Below are 23,257 nucleotides of genomic sequence, written 5' to 3' on the forward strand. Positions count from 1 at the left end.
CTTTTTTTTCTCTCTGACTGGTAGAAAGCATTACAACTCCGGTTACTGTTATTTTATTAGCGTGGCCTATGCCCCCTGGCCTGATGAACTGGTGAACTCACACTCACAGTGCTGACCTTTCCCTTTTTTTCACATTTTATGGATTTTTTCAAAGGATTTACAGATTGATATTGTTTCCTGCTGACATTCAATTATTTTTAATGCCAAAAGTACAAAAAGTACATACAAAATACATTCACTATAGTTTGAAGAAGTAATTAACCCAGGAACATTACATATTGCTACACGTGTTATAAGAACAGGATGTTTTTTATATCATAACTTCCAAACACAACTTCCAAAGGAATCTGCAATTCAAATAATGTATAGATAGTTTGGGGTTTCCAGTTCATCAATATGCTTATTGTACTGTATCTAATGGCGCCCAGACAATCACACCCCTAGTGTCTCATCATCAGCCTGTTAGACTCCTCGACTGGGTCACTGCAGCTCCTGCCAATAGCTCTGCCCTACAGGCCTCTCATGGTCTCATTCTGCTGCTCACAGACTGAACAACCCTTAGCAGATAGGGATTCACTTTTTTGTTGTTAATGTGCAGCTATACGTCTCCATTTGCCTAAAGAGAGAGACATAAAGTATTTGAGTATGTGTCCTAATTTCTGTTCAAGACAAGACCCAAAATATTTTGTGCCTATACAATCCTGCTCCTGTAACCACAGGCCCACCAGTTAAATTGTTTGGGGTTTCCAGTTCATCAATATGCTTATTGTACTGTATCTAATGGCGCCCAGACAATCACACCCCTAGTGTCTCATCATCAGCCTGTTAGACTCCTCGACTGGGTCACTGCAGCTCCTGCCAATAGCTCTGCCCTACAGGCCTCTCATGGTCTCATTCTGCTGCTCACAGACTGAACAACCCTTAGCAGATAGGGATTCACTTTTTTGTTGTTAATGTGCAGCTATACGTCTCCATTTGCCTAAAGAGAGAGACATAAAGTATTTGAGTATGTGTCCTAATTTCTGTTCAAGACAAGACCCAAAATATTTTGTGCCTATACAATCCTGCTCCTGTAACCACAGGCCCACCAGTTAAATTGTAGTGTCCAGTTTAGGAAGTCACCCCCCTTCACTCTCATCCACTATCCCAAACCCAAAACCCCAAATCATGTTGTGTTGTTATATCCTCTGGCAAGGCCTTTTGAAGGGAATTCATATTTCAAATTTTAAAAGATAGCAGCGGGGCAAGAAGGAACTCTTGGGTATTTAATTGACTTCCCTTTAAGATTGCAAAAGCCTTTGATTTCAGCCACATGCAGGCATTAGTCGTCCAGATCCATGGAGCCTGTCTAATGTTCCAGTCATCCAAGCACAACTTCCTTGTGTTCTGCCTCTACTGATTCTCCTTAATGACTGGAGCCCTTTATTTTACATTTTGACACTATCCGGTACAATTTGTTGGATTCCATCAGGTGACTGGCATCGGACATGGTGCCTCTGCATAAAGACCAAATCCTATTACCCAGACATGACTTGTCCTTTACAGTTAACATCATGAGCAGTCTTCTACTACTCTGTCCAGCCAAAGTATACCAGCTTCTCAAAGCCTACTGAGGATCGTTTCTTCCATTTCTCGGTTATAGAATACCTACTCACAATAATTTTCAGATAGTTATGTTGATAGTTGTCAGGACTGCATGCAGTGGTTCTAGTTAGACTAGTTAAGTGAGACGAGGTACGGCCTGGGGTCTTGTAACGAAGGAGGATACATTTACAACATTATAGAATATCTCTGGTTCAGCCTCCCGAGTGGCGCAGTGGTCTAAGGCACTGCATCGCAGTGCTATCTGTGCCACTAGAGATCCTGGTCAGAGTCCAGGCTCTGTCGCAGTCGGCCGTGACCAGGAGACCCTTGGGGCGGCACACAATTAATTTTATTAGAACAGTAAAACGTTTTTTTTTTTTGTTAAATACATGGTATACTGTCTGATATACCACAGCTTTCAGCCAATCAGCATTCAGGGCTTAAATCAACCAGTTTATAATTAAGCTATAAAGCCGAAGGGGGTGTGGTATATGGCTAATATACCATGGCTACGGGCTGTATCCAGACACTCTGTGTTGCGTCGTGCATAAGAACAGCCCTTAGCCATGGTATATTGGTAATTTATACAACGGGTGGGTCTAATCCTGAATGCTACTTGGTTAAACCCGCATTCCAGGGCCTCCCGTGTGGCGCAGCGGTCTAAGGCACTGCATCACAGTGCTTGAGATGTCACTACAGTTGCAGGTTCGATCCCAGGCTGTGTTGCAGCCGGCTGTGACCGGGAGACACATGAGGTGTGGCAAAAATGGCCCACGTCTTCGGTCGCCAGCCCTCGGGCCTAACAACACCCATGCCAATATATCCTCCAAACACTGGCTTCTCGGGTATTATCACTTAAATACCACAAACCCCCAAGGTGTCTTATTGCTTATTATAAACTGGTTACCAATGTAATTAGAACAGTAGAAATAAATACCCATGTCAGCCAATCAGCATTCAGGGCTGAAACCATCCAGTTTAAAATTCTGTTTATACTTATTTGTGCTGTATTCTTGTGTGTTGTTTGCTGTACGCACTCCCTCTCTTTTGCTCTCGCTGTCACTCTTGCTCCTGCTCTCTCAATGGAGGTGCATGTAAACATCATAACAGATTGGCTATTATTAAATCATTCCGCTCTCTCTCCCTGTAGAACGTGTGTGGAATGAGAAGTACCTGCTGTCAGTCAGAGCCTGTCTATTCAGGCCCATGTGTAGTCCTCAGGAGGAAAGACATTAGTAAATATTTTCTTAACTCTATTTTCTTAACTGCTTTGTTGGTTAAGGGCTTGTAAGTAAGCATTTCACGGTTGTATTCGGCATTTCCTAGGACTTTTACGCCTTTCCTAAGCACGCCTTTCCTACGCACTTCTAAGATGGTGCCGACAGAGATGGACGCCATGCTTCAGGTCCTTAGGAATCTATGCAGTAATTTGTTTTTCCATGTATTATTTCTGACATTGTTAGCACAGAAAATCTTAAGTGTTATTACATACAGCCAGGAAGAACTATTGGATATAAATGCTACGTCAACTTACCAACATTACAACCAGGAATACGACTTTCCCGAAGCGGATCCTTTGTTTGGACCTCCACCCTGGACATGGGATTTAAATCCCAGAGGCCGACCCAAAACGACGTTGTCGCCGCAGGAGAGGCGGACGGAGCGGCCTCCTGGTCAGACTTAGAAGGCGAGCACACCATCCACCGCTTCCGAGCATATTACTCGCCTATGTCCAATCTCTAGACAACAAGGTGGACGAAATTAGGGCACGAGTTTCCTTCCAGATAGACATCAGAGATTGTAACATTCTCTGTTTCACGGAAACATGGCTCACTCGAGACATGTTGTCAGAGTCGGTACAGCCACCTGGGTTCTTCACGCATCGCGCCGACAGAAACAAACATCTCTCTGGTAAGAAGAAGGGCGGGGGTGTATGCCTTATGATTAACGACTCATGGTGCAATCATAACAACATACAGGAACGGCCCTGAAAGAACTTCACTGGACTCTATGTAAACTGGAAACCATATATCTTGAGGCTGCATTTATTGTAGCTGGGGCTTTTAATCTGAGAACAAGGTTACCTAAATTTTACCAGCATATCGAATGCGCGACAAGATCTGGTAGCATTCTTGACCATTGCTACTCTAACTTCCATGATGGATACAAGGCCCTCCCTTCGGAAAATCTGACCATGCATTTTGTTGCTCCCCGCCTATAGGCAGATACTAAAACAAGAAACGCCTGTGCTCAGGTTTATCCAACGCTGGTTTGACCAATCAGATTCCACACTTCAAGATTGCTTCGATCACATGGACTATATGTTCCGCATAGCCTCAGACAATAACATTTATTTTATTTATTTATTTATTTTATTTTTTTGAATTTTACCCCCCTTTTTTCTCCCCAATTTCATGGTATCCAATTGTTGTAGTAGCTACTATCTTGTCTCATCGCTACAATTCCCGTACGGGCTCGGGAGAGACGAAGGTTGAAAGTCGTGCGTCCTCCGATACACAACCCAACCAGGCGCACTGCTTCTTAACACAGCGCACATCCAACCCGGAAGCCAGCCGCACCAATGTGTCAGAGGATACACCCGTGCACCTGGCAACCTTGGTTAGCGCGCACTGCGCCCGGCCCGCCACAGGAGTCGCTGGTGCGCGATGAGACAAGGACATCCCTACCGACCAAGCCCTCCCTAACCCGGACGACGCTAGGCCAATTGTGCGTCGCCCCACGGACCTCCCGGTCGCGGCCGGTTACGACAGAGCCTGGGCGCGAACCCGTTCTGGCTGGATGCCCACTTCCACCCGGCAAATGTGAGACGCTGGCACAGAGCACACCGGCCTGTGAATGCTCACTCGGGACACCGTGCGCATCACCCCATAGTCACATGCTCGCCACGGTAAGCATGGGGATTTGGCTCAGGTCTGAATCCTGACTCTGCCATTTTTCTCTCGTGCCTGCTTCGATGGTTAGCCTCCTCATATCGCCGCCGCTCAGCTTTAGCTGCTTCCAGTTCCTCTTTCGGACAGCGATATTCCCCAGCCTGCCTCCAGGGTACTTTCCCGTCCAGGATTTCCTCCCAAGTCCATGAATCCTGAACACGCTGCTCCTCCTTACCCCATATCACACCCTGACCAAACCAAAATAGAGACATAAACAGGATCTCTAAGGTCAGGGCGTGACATAGGCACCATTTTAAAGATCAATTCTCATTAATCCAGCCACAGTTTCTGATTTCAAACATGCTTTACAGCAAAAGCTCCACAAACGATTATGTTAGGTCACCACCATGTCACAGAAAAACCCAGCCATTTTTCCAGACAAAGAGAGGAGTCACAAAAATCACAAATAGAGATAAAATTAATCACTAACCTTTGATGATCTTCATCAGATGACACTCATAGGACTTCATGTTATACAATACATGTATGTTTTGTTCGATAATGTGCATATTTATATCCAAAAATCTAATTTTACATTGGTGCGTTACGTTCAGTAGTTCTAAAACATGCAGTGATTTTGCAGAGAGCCACATCAATTCACAGAAGTACTCATTATAAATGTTGATGAAAATTAAAGTGTTATGCATGGAACTTTAGATACACTTCTCATTAATGCAACTGCTGTGTCAGATTTCAAAAAAACTTTACGGAAAAAGCAAACCATGCAATAATCTGAGTACAGCGTTCAGACAACAAAGCAGTCAAAAAGATATCCGCCATATTGTGTAGTCAACATAAGTCAGAAATAGCATTATAAATATTCAATCTTTAGGATGTTTTTATGATAAATATTCAATAATGTTCCAACCGGAGAATTCCATTGTCTGTAGAAAAGCAATGGAACGAGAGCTACCTCTCATGTGAACGCGCGTGACTGAGATCGAGGCTGCTGCCAGACCTCTGACTCAAACAGCTCTCATTCGGCCCCCCTTCACAGTAAAAGCCTGAAACAACGTTCTAAAGACGATTGACATCTAGAAGAAGCCTTATGAAGTGCAAAATGACCCATATCCCACTGTGTATTCGATAGGGGCTGAGTTCAAAAACTACAAACCTCAGATTTCCCACACCCTGTTTGGATTTTTTCTCAGGTTTTTGCCTGGCATATGAGTTCTGTTATACTCACAGACATCATTCAAACAGTTTTAGAAACTTCAGAGTGTTTTCTATCCAATAATAATAATAATATGCATATATTCGCATCTGGGACAGAGTAGGAGGCAGTTTACTCTGGGAACGCTTTTCATCCAAAAGTGAAAATGCTGCCCCCTATCCCAAAAAGGTTAAGGATCATGTCACTTCCACCCTACCTGATACCCTAGACCCACTCCCATTTTCCTTACCTCCCGCCCTCGGAGTGTGGTGCCAGTAAAATAACCTCTCACTTAACGTCAACAAAACAAAGGAGATGAGCAGAGGGAGCACCCCCTCATCCACATCGACAGGACAGTAGTGGAGAAGGTGGAAAGTTTGAAGTTCCTCTGCGTACACATCACTGACAAACTGAAATGATCCTCCCACACAGACGGCGTGGTGAAGAAGGCGCTCAACCTCAGCAGGCTGAAGAAATTTGGCTTGTCACCGAAAACACTCACAAACTTTTACAGATGCACAATTGAGAGCACCCTGTCAAGTTGTATCACCGCCTGGTACGGCAACTGCATCGCCCTAAACCGCAAGGCTCTCCAGAGGGTAGGGTGGTCTGCACAACGCATCATCGGTGGCAAGCTACCTGCCCTTCCATTACACCTTCCATTTTGTTAGATTACTTGTTAGATATTACTGCACTGTCGGAACTAGAAGTACAAGCATTTCGCGACACTCGGATTAACATCTGCTAACCATGTGTATGTGACCAATAAAATTTGATTTGATATTTGGTATTCAGATTTACCTTATTCAGTCGTGTAACACTCTCTGCAGGTGTGGCTACCTTGCACGCTCTGAATAAATGTATTTCAACTGCTGAAGACCTTCCCAACTGATGACCAACATATTTTTTTCATTGAGTTTTCGATCAATAGGGTTGAAAGAAAATCGAATTGTATTTGTCACATGCGCCGAATACATGCTTACTTACAAGCCCATAACCAACAATGCAGTTTTATGAATATAGAGTTAATTACTAATTAAACTAAAGTTTTTTTTAAAGTTACACAATAATGAGGCTAAATACAGGGGTACCGGTACCGAGTCAATGTGTCGGGTTACAGGTTCGTATAATATAATTTTTAGTAGATTATTTCGAGAGGTGTTCAGAATATTATAGATCAATGAAAGGGAGCTAGCTAAATATATGCATATTCCTCTCTGTTTCAGCACCAATTGGTAGATTTAAAAATACTCTGATCTTGTAGATTATTTAAGGTTCGGAAAGTATTTCTGAATCATAAAAAACGGTTTGTAGAGCCTTTACACACTAAATATATTAATTAATAAAAAATACAGTGGTTTGATTAATCCTGAAAGTTGCCACATTCAGTTCTTCAACCCATGGTATTGTTGGAAGGTTAGTGCACAAACTTGTAGAATTATAATGGGAAGAAAAGTGTACAATTGTAGCCTATACCCTCTTCTGTTGCCTGCTCAACTATGGAACTGTGTGATGACACCGCCAAGAATTGCGCCATGTGTTGGGTTCAAACTGTTACGACTTGATCATCGCTCTGCTCATAACGATTTAATTAGCCTACATTTCAACTGTTACTAATGATATTCAGCAACAACCTCACCGCGGTGACCGCGTTTACAGAGGAAGCAAATGAAGGTAAACGAAACAATGTAATTAAATGTAGGCTATACCAAATGAAGGGAACTAACAGTACATTAGCTGTTGGATATGTATGTTTATTAGGCCTACTGACTGTCGATTTCTGTTATTGGCTAATATTGAACATGATAGAAATAGGAAACCGAGAAAGTCGGGGTAGCCTATAATTAAGACATTCGAGAGTGCCCATCCCTGCGAGTTTAAAGGCCGTACAATTAAATTCTGCCAAGTGGCACAGCATTTCATAAACTTTACTGTGGGAAAGTTGATATTTTGATATGCTTCAGTTTTCACATTTCACATTTGCTGCCATTTCACGATTATAAGGTAAAATAGATATAAAACAAGTGTAATTTATATTTACAATTCCCTTATCCAAACTGATGACTCATTTACCTGGCTCTTATCAATAGCTATTATCAAATTGTAAATTACAGTGCATAGAGAATGGTGTTATTTCCAGCGAAAAAATTAGATGCTTTTTCCACTTGGAACCGGTAGGTTCGCAAGACCTTATTCATACTTTCCTTGCGCTTAAAGGTGGTGGAATTTTTAGGGAATTACGTCAAGGTCAGAATATGGCGTATCTGTAGACACAACTCAGCCACACCTTCATTGATTCGATCACCCCAAACGAATAGCTGGTGAATAGCATGCTATTCTCATGCTTAAATTCAAGGTCAGAATACACGTAGAGAGAAAAGTGCATCAATGTGAATAAATGAAACGGCAAAACAGATATGTATGGGAATACCATCAAATAACTGGCAACCTTCTGGACTGTTGCCTCATATGAAACATTAGCTCTTTAATCCAAAATGCTGGAATATAGAACCAACGTTTTAGCTTCACTGTCCAAATAAATACGCAGGGGGGTGTAGGTATAAAATACCATTCCTTTACTTGTTAGTTACTATGAATGCATTTTTCCCAAATAATGTTCACAATTTCATATTTTCTCACTTTCTGTATTGCTCACTAGCAGTCATACTACCACTACCTCCCATATACTCCCTTTTCAGTCATCCAGCATTTATTTTCAGACCTTATCCCCCCATTCCGCCGTTGGCTGCTGATAGTTATCTCTAGCTGTATGTGAAAGCGGCCATCGGGACTGTGACAGCCAGCCGAGTGCACAGCACATGTGTCATCTTGGCGTGGAGAGAGACTGAGAGGCAGAGGAAGAGCGTAAGGTAATTTTAGGTATAGAATTAGACAGACAGAGAAAATGACAGGGAAGAGGCAAAATAGAGGATAATAAATAAGAGAGATACAGTGTGTGTGAGATAGAGACGAACAATAACGGCAGAGGAGACGTTGAAAGTAAAATGGAAGATAAGGAGTCGGAAGAGGGGGGAGGGGGGGGGGGGTTAAGGCATGGTAAATGAGATAGGACCAGAGGATATGTGTACAAATGGAAAGGAACAAACATGAGATGGATGTTGTCATCGTAGGTACTGTCCAGCCTGCCTGGGGATGCGTGTGCCGAATCACCAGACACCCCCCTCCGCATTCCTCCACAAAAACACCATACATGGACTATAGGCATGTGCCCAGGGAACCTAGCTATTGGCCCACATACAAAACAAAATGTTACCATACATGTACAGCTCAGGGGTACTTGTCACGTGAGTTGAACTGACCTCCAGGAGCTGTAGCTCCACTATCAACTCTGCGTCAAGGTCACAACCCTGCATCCAGAAGGTCTTGTAACATATTTTAAGAGCAGATAACAGAAAGTATTCAAACCACTTGAATTTTCCCACATTTTGTTGTGTTATGAAGTGGGATTAAAATGTATTTAATTGTACGTTTTTTGTCAACGATCTGCACAAAATACTCTGCAATGTCAAAGTGGAAGAATTACATATACACTACTGGTCAAAAGTTTTAGAACACCTACTCATACAAGGGTTTTTCTTTATTTAGACTATTTTCTACATTGTAGAATAATAGTGAAGACATCAAAATGATGAAATTACACAAATGGAATCATGTAGTAACCAAAAAAGTGTTAAACAAATCAACATATATTTGAGATTTGAGGTTCTTCAAATAGACACCTTTTGCCTTGATGACAGCTTTGCACACTCTTGGCATTCTCTCAACCAGCTTCACCTGGAATGCTTTTCCAACAGTCTTGAAGGAATTCCTGTCACGTTCTGACCTTAGTTCCTTTGTTTTGTCTTTTGTTTTAGTATGGTCAGGGTGTGAGTTGGGTGGGTTGTCTATGTTCGTTTTTCTATAATTTGGGATTTCTGTGTTCGGCCTAGTATGGTTCTCAATCAGAGGCAGCTGTCAATCGTTGTCCCTGATTGAGAATTATACTTAGGTAGCCTGGTTTCACTTTTGAGTTGTGGGTGTTTGTTTTCTGTGTGAGTGTTTGGTCCACACGGTACTGTTTTCGGTTTTGTATATTCACGTCATCGTTTGTTGTTTTGTTCGAGTGTTCTATTGTCTTTATTAAAAAACATTATGGACACTTACCACGCTGCGCATTGGTCCTCCGATCCTTCTCGCTACTCCTCCTCAGAAGAGTAGGACGAGAACCCTTACAATTCCCATGCTTTTACTTCACTCTGCGGTCTGACTCATCGCAAACCCTCTCAATTTGGTTGAGGTCGGGGGATTGTGGATGCCAGGTCATCTGATGCAGCACTCCATCACTCTCATTCTTGGTAAAATAGCTCTTACACAGCCTGGAGGTCTGTCGGGTCATTGTCCTGTTGAAAAACAAATTAAAGTCCCACTAAGCCCAAACCAGGTGGAATGGCGTATCACTGCAGAATGCTGTGGTAGCAATGCTGGTTAAGTGTGTCTTGAAGTCTAAATAAATTACTGACAGTGTCACCAGCAAAGCATCCCTACACGATAACACCTCCTCCTCCATGCTTTGTGGTGGGAAATACACAATGCAGAGATCATCTGTTCACCCACATCACTTCTCCCACAGACGTGGCTGTTGGAACCAAAAATCTCAAATTTGGACTCCAGACCAAAGGGCAGATTTCCACCAGTCTAATGTCCGTTGCTCGTGTTTCTTTGTGTCCTTTAGTAGTTGTTTCTTTGCAGCAAATCGACCACGAATGCCTGATTCACGTAGTCTCCTCTGAACAGTTGATGTTGAGATGTGTCTGTTACTTGAACTCTGTGAAGCATTTATTTTGGGCTGCGAGAGAATTCCAAGAGTGCAAAGCTGTCATCAAGGCAAAGGGTGGCTATTTGAAGAATCTCAAATATAAAATATAATTTGGATTTGTTTAACCCTTTTTATTTACTACATGATTCCATATGTGTTATTTCATAGTTTTGATGTCTTCACTATATTCTACATTGTAGAAAATAGTTCAAATAAAGCAAAACCCTTGAATGAGTAGGTGTTCTAAAACTTTTGACTGGTAGTGTATATATATTTTTTAATGAATGGAAAATAAAACACATAATATATCTTAATTAGATATGTATTCAACCCCCTGAGTCAATACATTTTAGAATCACCTTTCTGGGTAAGTCTCTAAGAACTTTGCACACCTGGATTGTACAATATTTACCCATAATTCATTTTAAAATTCTTCAAGCTCTGTCAAGTTTGTTCTTGATCATTGCTAGACAGCCACATTCAAGTCTTGCCATAGGTTTTCTAAAAGTCAAAAATGTAACTAGGCCACTCAGGAACATTAAATGTCATCTTGGTAAGCAACTCCAGTGTATATTTGGCCTTGTGTTTTAGGTTATTGTACTGTTGAAAGGTTCATTTGTCTCCTCGTGTCTGAACCAAGTTTCCTCTAGGATTTTGCCTGTGTTTAGCTCTATTTAGTTTCTATTTATAAAAAAACTCCCTAGACCTTACCGATGACAAGCATATCCATAACATGATACAGCCACCACCATGCTTGAAAATATGAAGGTTGTACTCAGTGATGTGTTGTGTTGGATTTGCCCCAAACATAATGCTTTGTATTCAGGAAAAAAAGTTATTTTCTTTGCCACATTTCTTTGCAGTATTACTTTAGTGCCTTATTGCAAACATGGTGCATGTTTTGGAATATTTGTATTCTGTACAGGCTTCCTTCTTTTCACTCTGTCATTTATGTTAGTATTGTGGAGTAACTACATTGTTGTTGATCCATCCTCAGTTATCTCCTTTCACAGCCATTAATCTGCAACTGTTTTAAAGTCACCATTGGCCTCATTGTGAAATCCCTAAGCGGTTTCCTTCCTCTCCAGCAACTGAGTTAGAAAGGGTGCCTGTATCTTTGTAGAGACTGTTGTATATTGATTGATACACCATCCAAAGTGTAATTAATAACTGCACCATGCTCAAAGGGATATTCAATGTCTGCTTTTTTGTTGTTGTTGACCCATCTACCAATAGGTGCCCTTCTTTGCAAACCATTGAAAAACCTCGCTGGTCTTTGTGGTTGAATCTGTGCTTGAAATTCACTGCTCGACTGAGGGACCTTACAGATATTTTTATGTGTGGGCTACAGATATGAGGTAGTCATTTAAAAATCATGTTCAACACTATTATTGCACACAGAGTCCATGCAATTTATTATGTGACTTGTTAAGCACATTTTTACTCCTGAACTTATTTAGGTTTGCCATTACAAAATGTTTGAATACTTATTTTTTTCCCCCAATTTGGTGGTATCCAATTGTTTTAGTAGCTACAATCTTGTCTCATCGCTACAACTCCCGTACAGGCTCGGGAGAGACGATGGTTGAAAGTCATGTGTCCTCCGATACACAACCCAACCAAGCCGCACTGCTTCTTAACACAGCGCGCATGCAACCCGGAAGCCAGCCGCACCAATGTGTAAGAGGAAACTCCGGCAACCTTGGTAAGCGCGCACTGCGCCCGGCCCGCCACAGGAGTCTCTGGTACGCGATGAGACAAGGATATCTAGGACGCTAGGCCAATTGTGCATCGCCCCACGGACCTCCTGGTCGCAAACCCAGAGTCTCTGGTGGCACAGCTGGCGCTGCAGTACAGCGCCCTTACGCCCTTAACCACTCCGCCACCCGGGAGGCCGGGTTGAATACTTATTGACTCAAGACATTTCAGCTTTTCATTTTTTATCAATTAGTAAAAATGTCTAAAAATCTATTTCCAAATAATGGGGTATTGTGTGTAAATCTGTGACACAAAATCTAAATGAATCTAAATTAACATAATAACCCTTTTTGGTTCCAGGTAGAACCCCTTTTCTGTTCTATGAAGAACCCTTTCCACAGAGGGTTATACATGGAACCCAAAATTGTTCTACCTGGAACTAAAAAGGCTTGTACCTGGAACCAAAAAGGGTTCTTCTCTTCTAAGATTGTTCTGTTACACTGCACTGGCATTTCCTTTGTAATATAGGTACAGTATAGTGTCAGTACTTTCAGATATACCTTATAGAGGGTGAGGTGATGTTGTCTTGGCATTCAAGAGGAGCCCTCCTTATATCTCCTGGTCCAGTCTGAGAGATGGCGTCTCTCCTCACGTCTCTGTCTCCCAACCACAGTGGTTGAGTTATGTGCATGGCCAGTGTCCCAGACTTGTCATGAGTCACCTCTCTCAGGCCCAGGGGCACTCACAGGCCAGAGGCTGGCTCATACTCCACGTGCCACCCCCCCTGGCTTGTTCTCCTCATTCTATTTCTGAGTTGGTCCAAGACCTGTGTGAGGTGTGAAGTGTAGGAGGGTATTAATAAGAGTGTGAAGTGGGTGACCCCTCCTTTGCGCTCTTTCTCTCTTTTCTCTCCTGTTTCTATCTCCTCTGCTCATGACCTGCTGCGTCTCTCCCTCTCCTCCCCACCCACTTCCTCTTATTCCCCTCGATGCTCCGCTCTCATTAAACACCTTCACCCTTCTCTCTCTCACTGTCTCTCTTCCCTCTCTCTCTCTTAATTACCTGTTTCAGATGCTCTCAGTCGCCCACGAGAGGACAGACAGCCAAACACTAAGGGCTGGCATTATGCTGCCAGAGCAGCCTAGGAATGGGGGGAATGTGAACTGTTCAATCACATGAACAGCTGAGTCAGTGTGAGCACATGATAACCCTCCCCACCCTCACCAGACATTTGGAACTGTTGTCTTCGTTTGCTTCTTTAACATCTAGTCTGTCTATACTGCGTGGCACACTGATGGAATATGGTGAACATGGCTTTCCCCTGCTATTGTTTTTCAGTGAGCATCTCGGAGATGGATCTAGACAACCAGAACCAAAGCCAGCCCCACCCTGAGAACCCATCTGGACTATCAGAGGTTTTAACCCCCACTCCAGCAGCACCTCCAGGCACAGAAACGCCAACCTCTGAACCCTGCGCCAATGCTCCTGCTCCTCAACCGTCAGTCCCAGCCCGGCCTCGACGGCCTCAGAGGACCCCCAGAGTAGAGGGCTCTGTAGACGTCTGTGAGCCCACACCTGACCCCACAGACGCTAACCAGGACAGATCCACTCCTGATGCTCCAGCTGTGGCCAGCCGTCATAAGCCCCTGCGCCCTGGAGGAGCCAAGCCCCCTGGGGGGCCTGGAGAGCCAGTGGGGTACACTGAAACCACTCTGAAGGCTGGCCCTAAAGTCCCAGGCCACCCCCCTGGGGCCCGGAACCCCATCTCAATGAGGGCAGCCTCAGTGCCCCAGCCACCGCCCTCCAGGCCTATACCTCCCCACCTCAACCCTCATGCCCAGAGGGCCTTCTCCGTGTCGGGCACCGCGGACACACAGGCCCAGGTGGTAGAAGACTTCAGGTGAGCTCCAGGTGTTTCTCAATATGCATTCTACCGTGCTCCACACTCTCATGCTCCAAGTGCATTCTCCAATGACGTTCTCTTGAGTACCTTCCTTCTAGCCAGGACAATGGAAATAGAGACGAAAAAAGATATACACAAAGCAAACGTTTTACTTCATAACTATCAGTTAGCTATATGTGAATCATAATAATGAAGCTAACCAGATAGTGTAACAGGCAAAAATGACCTAAAACCAATGTTATCCAAGGTAGATGTTAATTCTTTGTGGGTAGCTAGCTAACAATTCTTTGTGGCTATCTGGCTAGCTAACAGTAGTAACTATTGACTTCCTATGGGCTTGCGACCTACGCACACCACAATGGGTATTGTAGGCATGTAACCATGACAAAATTAACACAGCATGTAATTATTAATGTATCAAGATAAAATAGTGTGGTCGGGTAACATACAGTGCATTCGGAAAGTATTCAGACCCCTTCCCCTTTTCCACATTTTGTTACATTACAGCCTTATTCTAAAATGGATTAAACTAATTTATTTGCTCATCAATCTCCACACAATACCCCATCAGGACAAAGCGAGAACAGGTATTTAGAAATGTTTCAGAATAAAAATAAAATAAAAAAATAAAACAGAAATAACTTATTTACATAAGTATTCAGACCCTTTGCTATAATACTTGAAATTGATCTCAGGTGCATTTTGTTTCCATTGATCATCCTTGAGATGTTTCTACAACTTGTTTGGAGTCCACCTGTGGTCAATTCAATTGATTGGACATGATTTGGAAAGGCACACAACTGTCTTTATAAGGTCCCACAGTTGACAGTGCATGTCAGAGGTCGAAGTTTGGAACCACCAAGACTCATCCTAGAGCTGGCCGCCCGGCCAAACTGAGAAATCGGGGGAGAAGGGCCTTAGTCGGGGAGGTGACCAAGAACACGATGGTCACTCTGACAGAGCTCCAGATTTCTTCTGTGGAGATGGGAGAATCTTCCAGAAGGAAAACCATCTCTGCAGCACTCCAGCAATCAGGCCTTTATGGTAGAGTGGTCAGACGGAAGCCACTCCTCAGTACAAGGCACATGAAAGCCCGCTTGGAGTTTGCCAAAAGGCACCTAAAGGACTCTCAGACTATGAGAAACAAGATTCTCTGGTCTAATGAACCTAGATTGAAGTCTTTGGCCTGAATGCCAAGCATCACATCTGGAGGAAACCTGGCACCATCCCTACTGTGAAGCATGATGGTGGCAGCCTCCTGCTGTGGGGATGTTTTTCAGCTGCAGAGACTGGGAGACTAGTCAGGATCGAGGGAAAGATGAACGGAGGAAAGTACAGAGAGATCATTGATGAAAACTTGCTCCAGAGCGCTCAGAACCTCAGACTGGGGTAAAGGTTCACCTTCCAACAGGACAAAGACCCTAAGTACACAGCCAAGACAATGCAGAAGTGGCTCTGGGACAAGTCTCTGAATGTCCGTGAGTGGCCCAGCCAGTGCCCGGACTTGAACCCGATCAAACATCTCTGGAGAGACCTGAAAATATTTATGCAGCAATGCTCCCCATCCAACCCGACAAAGCTTGAGAGGATCTGCAGAGAAGAATGGGAGAAACTCCTCAAATACAGCTATGCCAAGCTTGTAGTGTCATACCCAAGAAGACTCGAGGCTGTAATCGCTGCCAAAGGTGCATCAACAAAGTACTGAGTAAAGGGTCTGAATACTTATGTAAATGTGATATTTCATTTTAGTTTTTTTTTTAAACAATTGTAAAAACAAATTTTTGCTTCATTATGGGGTATTGTGTGTAGATTGATGAGGGGGAAAAAACTATTTAATTAATTTTAGAATAAGGCTGTGATGTAACAAAATGTGGAAAAAGTCAAGGGGTTGAATAATTTCCGAATGCACTGTGTGAGATGTGGACAGGCAGTCGGAGTTTCTCTCGCTTTAGCTAAGATAATGATCTGTTGTTTCAAGAAAATATGCATACTTTTAACGTGGTTGCATCATTTGTTTGCATACTTTCCATTGAAGTTTGCACCGATGCATGCTTCAAAATATGTACAGACGGTATACTTATTCGAGAAGTGCCCTCCGTGGTCCGTTTCGCATACTTTGATTTGGACCCATCTCCGGCCCTACCATGCTCCAATTTGTGTGCTGGGAGCACAGTAGTATGCATGTTGAGAAACACCCGTCTTCGCCACTGAAACTATGAAATCGAGCAGTCCCACTCTGTGTTGCTTTTGTGTTATTTGCTACTCACAGCACAGACCCAGTGTCCCGAGGCTTTGTCAGAGCTCTCTGCTAACCTCTCTCATTTATGATGCTAATTAAGCTAATGGAGAGAGTGGAAATCAGAAAATCAATAGAATTATATCAGAGAAAGACTTTGTGTGTGTACTGTATGTTAAATGCATAAGGATGTGCCCACCCAAGTCCTGAAATATGAATGAAATGTTCTGCAGTTCATTAAGAATCTGTTGCCTAATTATTTGGTTACGGGTTGAACCAAGCTTCTATTGATTGTGAGTTTCTGTGTTCCTGTTCTATGATAGAGTGCACATAATAACATGGAATGTGGGCGGTGCCATGCCGCCGGATGACATCACTGCTCTGCTGGGATTGCACGTTGGGGATGGAAACACAGACATGTATATCATTGGGTGAGCTTTTCCCAGGTGGCATTCAGCCAACCATCTCCCCATCGCCAACTATTCCAGAAGACCTCTCTTGTCCCTTATATCCTTCGATATACAGTCCCCCTAGGTTATGAGTTGTTGGGTTAACTGTTGGGTTAACTGTCCCTTTAGTTGTGTTTCTGTTTCCCCCTACATATTTATTCTTGTTGCAGTCCTCTCTCTCTCTCTCTCTCTCTCTCTCTCTCGCTCTCTCTCTCTCCCCCTCCCTCCCTCCCTATCTTTATCGCTCTCCCTATGGCCTCCGTATAATGACTGTGTGTGTAACTGCTGCTCTCTCAGGCTACAGGAAGTCAACTCCATGATCAACAAAAGGCTGAAAGACGTTCTCTTCACAGACCAATGGAGTGATGCCTGCATGGAGAGACTCAGCCCCTTCGGATACATACTGGTCAGTAAAGGGTTGACACAGAGCCACTTATGCACAAGCACGCTAACACATACACCACATGTTTGTGGTAAACACACAAAAGATAATTAACTACAGAGCAAACAAATGGAGCTCATGTTATATACATTTGTGGAAACTGTTTTGCAATGTAAGTGGAGTGTGAGCCAGTTTTGGCACTCTGTGCTCATATCCCTCCCAATGCATGCGAGATAATATGCTAGGGCATAGTGGAGCGTGGGGGCTGACTACAATCAAGCGTGCAGTGTTGGTTTATCTGTTATCTTCCTCTGTCTGCCAGGCTCTCATACAACATACTCTCTCTCTCTCTCTCTCTCTCAGCTCTGTCTCACAGCTCTCACAGCTCTGTGGCTTATCTTGAGCCCCTCACCCAATGGCATGTTGCAGCACTCTTGGTTAGGGAACATTTCTCATCCGTTTCAAATGTGCTTATTTATGCTCCATCCATTCAAATGTGTGTGTATGTGTGTGTGTGTGTGTGTATTTAAGAGACAGAGAGAGAGACAAAGTAATAGAGAGGAGGGGTCCTGGCCACAGCTGGTGCAGTGTGGTTGGTTGTTGTTTGTTGACCTGTCAGTGTCTAACACATTGTTTGGGCCTGTTGGAGCTGTAGGGAGAGCGGATGAACCTGCTGCAGAGAAACAGCAGAGAGCTAGACAAGAGAACGTCTCCCAGGGTGCTGGTTTATTTCTGGACTTTAATGCTCCCTCCATGTTGATGGCTCTGTGACAGTGATACTGATGCTGTCCCCTGGCCATCTCATACCCTGCTTGACTCCAAAATGCTCATGAGAACATTTTATGTGCATTTGTGTTCACATGCATGCATGGGCAGGCTTATTTGGTAGAATTGAATGTCTGAGGGGTTGTTAGTGTCTGTAGTCTACCTCAGAACTTGAACCATGACAGTACTACGGTAATAGTCTGTCTAGTCATGGCATGTTGCACAGACATGAGGTTTCCAAAAATGGCCTGTAACCCAACACCCCTCTCTTTCCTCACAGTCAGTAATATCCTACCGCCCTCTCCTCTTTCCTCTGCTCTCACAGCCCACTGTCAGACCTGGCAGTCAATTAGACCAATCAGAAGAGAGCTTGCCAAACCATCCACCCTAGAGACACATCAGTCAATCAAGTATTTTTCTCTGTCCAGCACCATCTGTTAAAGCTTATTCAATCAGTTTTAAAACACTATCTCAACACTAGGAATCACTTACAGGGCAACATATCAAATCAAATCAAATTGTATTTGTCACATTAGCTGAATAAAAGGTGTAGTACCGTGAAATGCTTACTTACAAGCCCTTAACCTTTTTCAGAAAAATAAGAGTTAAGAAAAATATTGACTAAATAAACGTCCAAAATAAAAGAGCAACAATAAAATAACAATAACAAGGCTATATACAGGGGGTACCAGTACCAATTCAATGTGCGGGTTAGTCGAGGTAATTGAGGTAATATGTACATGTAGGTAGGGGTAAAGTGACTATGCATAGATAATAGATAATAAACAGCGAGCAGCAGCAGCGTACAAAAGGGGGGGGTATCAATGCAAATAGTCCAGGTAGCCATTTGATTAGCTGTTCTGCAGTCTTATGGCTTGGTGGTAGAAGCTGTTAAGAAGCCTTTTGTCCCTAGACTTGGCGCTCCAGTACCGCTTACCATGCGGTAGCAGAAAGAACAGTCTATGACTAGGGTGGCTGGAGTCTTTGGCAATTTTTAAGGCCTTCTCTGACACCGCCTGGTATAGAGGTCATGAATGGCTGGTAGCTTGGCCCCAGTGATGTACTGGGCTGTACACACTACCATATCTAGCGCCTTGCGGTCGGAGGCCGAGCAGTTGCCATACCAGGCGGTGATGCAACCAATCAGGATGCTCTCGATGGTGCAGCTGTAGAACTTTTGGATAATCTGAAGACCCATGACAAATCTTTTCAGTTTCCTGAGGGGGAATAAGCGTTGTTGATCCCTCTTCACGATGGTCTTGGTGTGTTTGGACTATGATAGTTTGTTGGTGATGTGGACATCAAGAAACTTGAAGCTCTCAACCTGCTCCACTACAGCCCCGTTGATGAGAATGGGGGCGTGCTCGGCCCTCCTTTTCCTGTAGTTCACGATCATCTCCTTTGTCTTAATCACATTGAGGGAGAGGTTGTTGTCCTGGCACCACACTTCCATATCTCTGACCTCCTTCCTATAGGCTGTCTCATTGTTGTTGGTGATCAGGTTTACCACCGCTGTGTCGTCAGAAAACTTAATGATGGTGCTGGAGTAATGCTTGGCCACGCAGTCATGGGTGAACAGGGAGTACAGGTGGGGACTAAGCACGCACCCCTGAGGGGTCCCCGTGTTGAGGATCAGCGTATCAGAGGTGTTGTTGCCTACCCTTACCACCTGGGGGCGGCCCTTCAGGAAGTCCAGGATCCAGTTGCAGAAGGAGGTGTTTAGTCCCAGGGTTCTTAGCTTAGTGATGAGCTTTGAGGGCACTATGGTGTTTGAGGGGACTATGGTGTTTGAGGGCATTATGGAGTTTTGTCCTCTATTGTAGCTTGGTCCCATATCTATTTGTGCTCTTGCCAACTCCATTGCTATCATTTTGTTTGGCATGACAATTCCATAATGAGTTGTCAAGAGAGCAGAAACAGACTATTACCTAGGCTACCTCTATTGATATTTTGGTGGACGTATCAAACAATCAAACATTTTGTTTTTCCGAGACAAATCACAGTCAAAAATGTAATATAGAAGGAGAGATTATTTTCCACCAAGGCACTCAGCTCCTCCTTGTAGGCTGTATCGTCGATGTTGGTAATCAGGCCCACCACTGTTGTGTCATCAGCAAACTTGATGATTGAGTTGGAGACACGCATGGCCACGTAGTCATGGGTGAACAGGGAGTACAGGAGGCGGCTGTGCACGCACCCCTGTGGGGCCCCCTTGTTGAGGATCAGCGTGGCGGAGGTGTTGTTGCCTACCTTCACCACTTGGGGTAGGGCCCATCAGGAAGTCCAGGACCCAGCTGCACAAGGAGGGGTTCAGACCCAGGGCCCTGAGCTTAGTGATGAGCTTGGAGCTATGTTGTTGAAGGCTGAGCTGTATTCGAAAGGCATTTTTACATAGGTATTCCTCTCGTCCAGGTGGGATAGGAAGGTGTGCACTGAGATGGCGATTGCATCGTTCATGGATCTGTCAACAGATAGTGAATAAATCACTTTATTACTTGGAGTCTAGACCAATTAAATACAAATGCAGGCTGGGAGGCTCAATGTGATCATTGGGAGTACATACCTACTGTGTACTGCTGTAACATGTATTCCACCATGCAGTATTGTAAAATCAGGCACCATGTTTTTCCCTCACATGGGTTTACTGTTTAGACAGAGAGGTTAGACCGCTGGCTATGGCCTCCTTTATGTTCACTGCTTCATGCAAAACAGAGGAAGAGCTGGGCCACTGGATCCTGCAGGGCACAATGCAAATGTGAGGAGAGAGAGAGGAGGAAAGAGAGAGACATCACTGGTACACAGAGACGGAAAGGCATACAGTTAGCAGGCTTCAGACAGACAGCACAGAGAAGTAGCTTATATACACTCAGCGGCCAGTTTATTAGGTACACCCATCTAATTCACAGGTCGGACCCCCCTTTGGCTCTAGAACAGCCTGAATTTTTCGGGCATGGATTCTACAAGGTGTGGCGTTCAAACGTCGCTCAATTGGTATCAAGGGACCTAACGTGTACTAGGAAAACATTCCCCACGCCATTACACCACCGCCACCAGCCTGTACCGTTGACACCAGGCAGGATGGAGTCATGGACTGATGCTGCTTACATCAAATTCTGACTCTGACATCAGCAACAGGAACCGTGATTCGTCGGACTAGGCAATGTTTTTCCACTCCTCAATTTTCCAGTGTTGGTGATCACGTGCCCACTGTAGCCGCTTCTTCTTGTTTTTAGCTGATAGGAGTGGAACCCAGCTGCAATAGCCCATCCATGACAATAGCCCATCCATGACAATAGCCCATCCATGACAAGGAACGACGAGTCCTTGTCATGTGACGTTGAGCATGCGACCATGCTCAACGTCGCTTAGGTCACTCGTTTTGCCCATTTTAACGTTCAATCGAACAGTAACTTCCTGGATGCCTGCCTGCTTTATATAGCAAGCCCCGGCCACGTGACTCACTGTCTATAGGAGCGAACCATTTTTGTGAACGGTGTTGTGTACCTAATAAACTGGCAACTGAGTGTAGAATTAGCTATATGAAACAGAAGTGTTCCTTTGCTTACAGATTACAGTAATAATTATCCCCTGAATGGTAGCAGGACACAAATTACCACCACCACCATCACTAATATTTTCTCTCTCCCTCTCTGCCCCTCCTCTCTCCCTCTCTGTTGGTCCCTCTCTCAGGTGACGTCTCAGCGGATGCAGGGGGTGTTGTTGCTGGTGTTTGCTAAGTACTACCACCTCCCCTTCCTCCGAGGGGTGCAGACAGAGACCACCCGCACTGGCTTGGGGGGCTACTGGGTGAGACAACTGCCCGTTGAGACCTCATCCAACTGACCAACTGACGGAGAACCATAACCAACTAACAGAACGGACCCATCCTACTGACCAAGTGACAGAGAAGCACATCTAAATGACAGAACTGACCCAACTGATAGAGAACCACAGTCAAACAGCCACACCAATGAAGACTCAACACTCTAGGCCAGATAGAGTAAAATGGCATGCCAGCATTACTGAACTGAAGTTCACATTCAGAACTGACCCACCCTTAAAACCTCCACACAGCCAGGTAGTGTAAGGACAGCCAGACAGTGCTAATGATGAAAAATGACCTGCCTCGAGGTTTGCTTCTGTTGGCCTCTTTGTTTCACTTACTGTTCATCAATTAGTAGGAAGGGTTTAGCAGGAAGGGTTTTGGGGGGCAGGCTGTACCCAAAGCTTGTATGGATATCTGTGCTCCCTCCATACCTCTGATGTCCACAAGGTGGTGCTTTGGTAATTCCAAAGATAATGTTTTTATGGTTCAAAGCCTTAAACACTCCCCAGATAATGTATTTAGATATGTAAACATTAGAAAACATGCTTTATTGAATCTACTCTTTAAGAAGTTCAAATAATCTGTGTACTCTTTAAGGCTAATGAAATCCCATGCAGTTGATCAAAGTGTGCAGGCAGGGGGGGGGATCTGTCTGCCTGTCTTACTGAGAGATACATAGAGTTCCATGTAGTAATGCACTGTGAAGTCTCTATTGTCTTCCCTGTATGAACTCAGATAAGCATCAGCACATTCTGCAGGTCTCCCTCTGCTGTGTCATCTCTTGTATTTTAGTAGGTCAGAGCTGTAGAGGGAGAGCAGCAGGAGGAACCACACAGCTCCATCCTGCCTTCATTCACACAGATCGCTGCACGTGAAATATTGATCATGCCATTCACTAGTCATAAATGTATCGGCAAACTTCCTGCCCTCAGATATGTTTACCTCCCGGGGGTCATATTTCATAGGCTAGGCTACTATTCATACTATTTATTCTCTCGGTTTGCAAATTGAATGTTTTATCCCATCAAACTAATCCTGCCATTCTTCTGCTCCTGTCCCCAATCTTCAACCTTATTCTGTTTCTCTCTTTTTCTCTCACTCTACCCCTTCCTTTATTCTCTCTCTCCCTCTCCTTTCTCCATTCTTGTTATAGGGTAATAAAGGGGGTGTGAGTGCGCGCATGTCTGTGTTCGGTCACACCATCTGTTTCCTGAACTGCCACCTGCCGGCCCACATGGAGAACTCTGAGCAGCGCATGGAGGACTTTGAGAGCATCCTGCAGCAGCAGCAGTTTGAAGGCCAGGCTGCCACAGGGGTGCTCGACCACGAGTTAGTCACTCTACATATGAACGCGCACACCCACCCACTTAAGTTTCCATCCAGGCACTTGCACAATTAAACAAACACATAAGAAAGCATGCTCAGAGCGGTCCACCTCCCTTTTATCCAGAAAAGATATAGAGGCTATAGTTACGGTTACACTAAAATAAGTAC

The 23,257-nt window shown here is 44.2% G+C and overlaps 1 protein-coding gene across 1 annotated transcript in view; it reads left to right on the forward strand.

Annotated features, from left to right (window-relative positions):
* LOC110525707 (phosphatidylinositol 4,5-bisphosphate 5-phosphatase A) overlaps positions 1–23,257 on the forward strand; it is a 40,933-nt gene that overhangs the window by 11,437 nt on the left and 6,239 nt on the right. The window contains exons 2-6 of the mRNA XM_036979816.1: positions 13,541–14,102; positions 16,665–16,772; positions 17,088–17,196; positions 21,628–21,744; positions 22,917–23,092. Coding sequence (XP_036835711.1) covers positions 13,555–14,102; positions 16,665–16,772; positions 17,088–17,196; positions 21,628–21,744; positions 22,917–23,092 — 1,058 coding nt within the window. The 5' untranslated portion in view covers positions 13,541–13,554. The remainder of the gene's footprint in view (positions 1–13,540; positions 14,103–16,664; positions 16,773–17,087; positions 17,197–21,627; positions 21,745–22,916; positions 23,093–23,257) is intronic.

This window comes from Oncorhynchus mykiss, chromosome 6, assembly GCF_013265735.2.
Source record: "Oncorhynchus mykiss isolate Arlee chromosome 6, USDA_OmykA_1.1, whole genome shotgun sequence".
Lineage (NCBI taxonomy): Eukaryota > Metazoa > Chordata > Actinopteri > Salmoniformes > Salmonidae > Oncorhynchus > Oncorhynchus mykiss.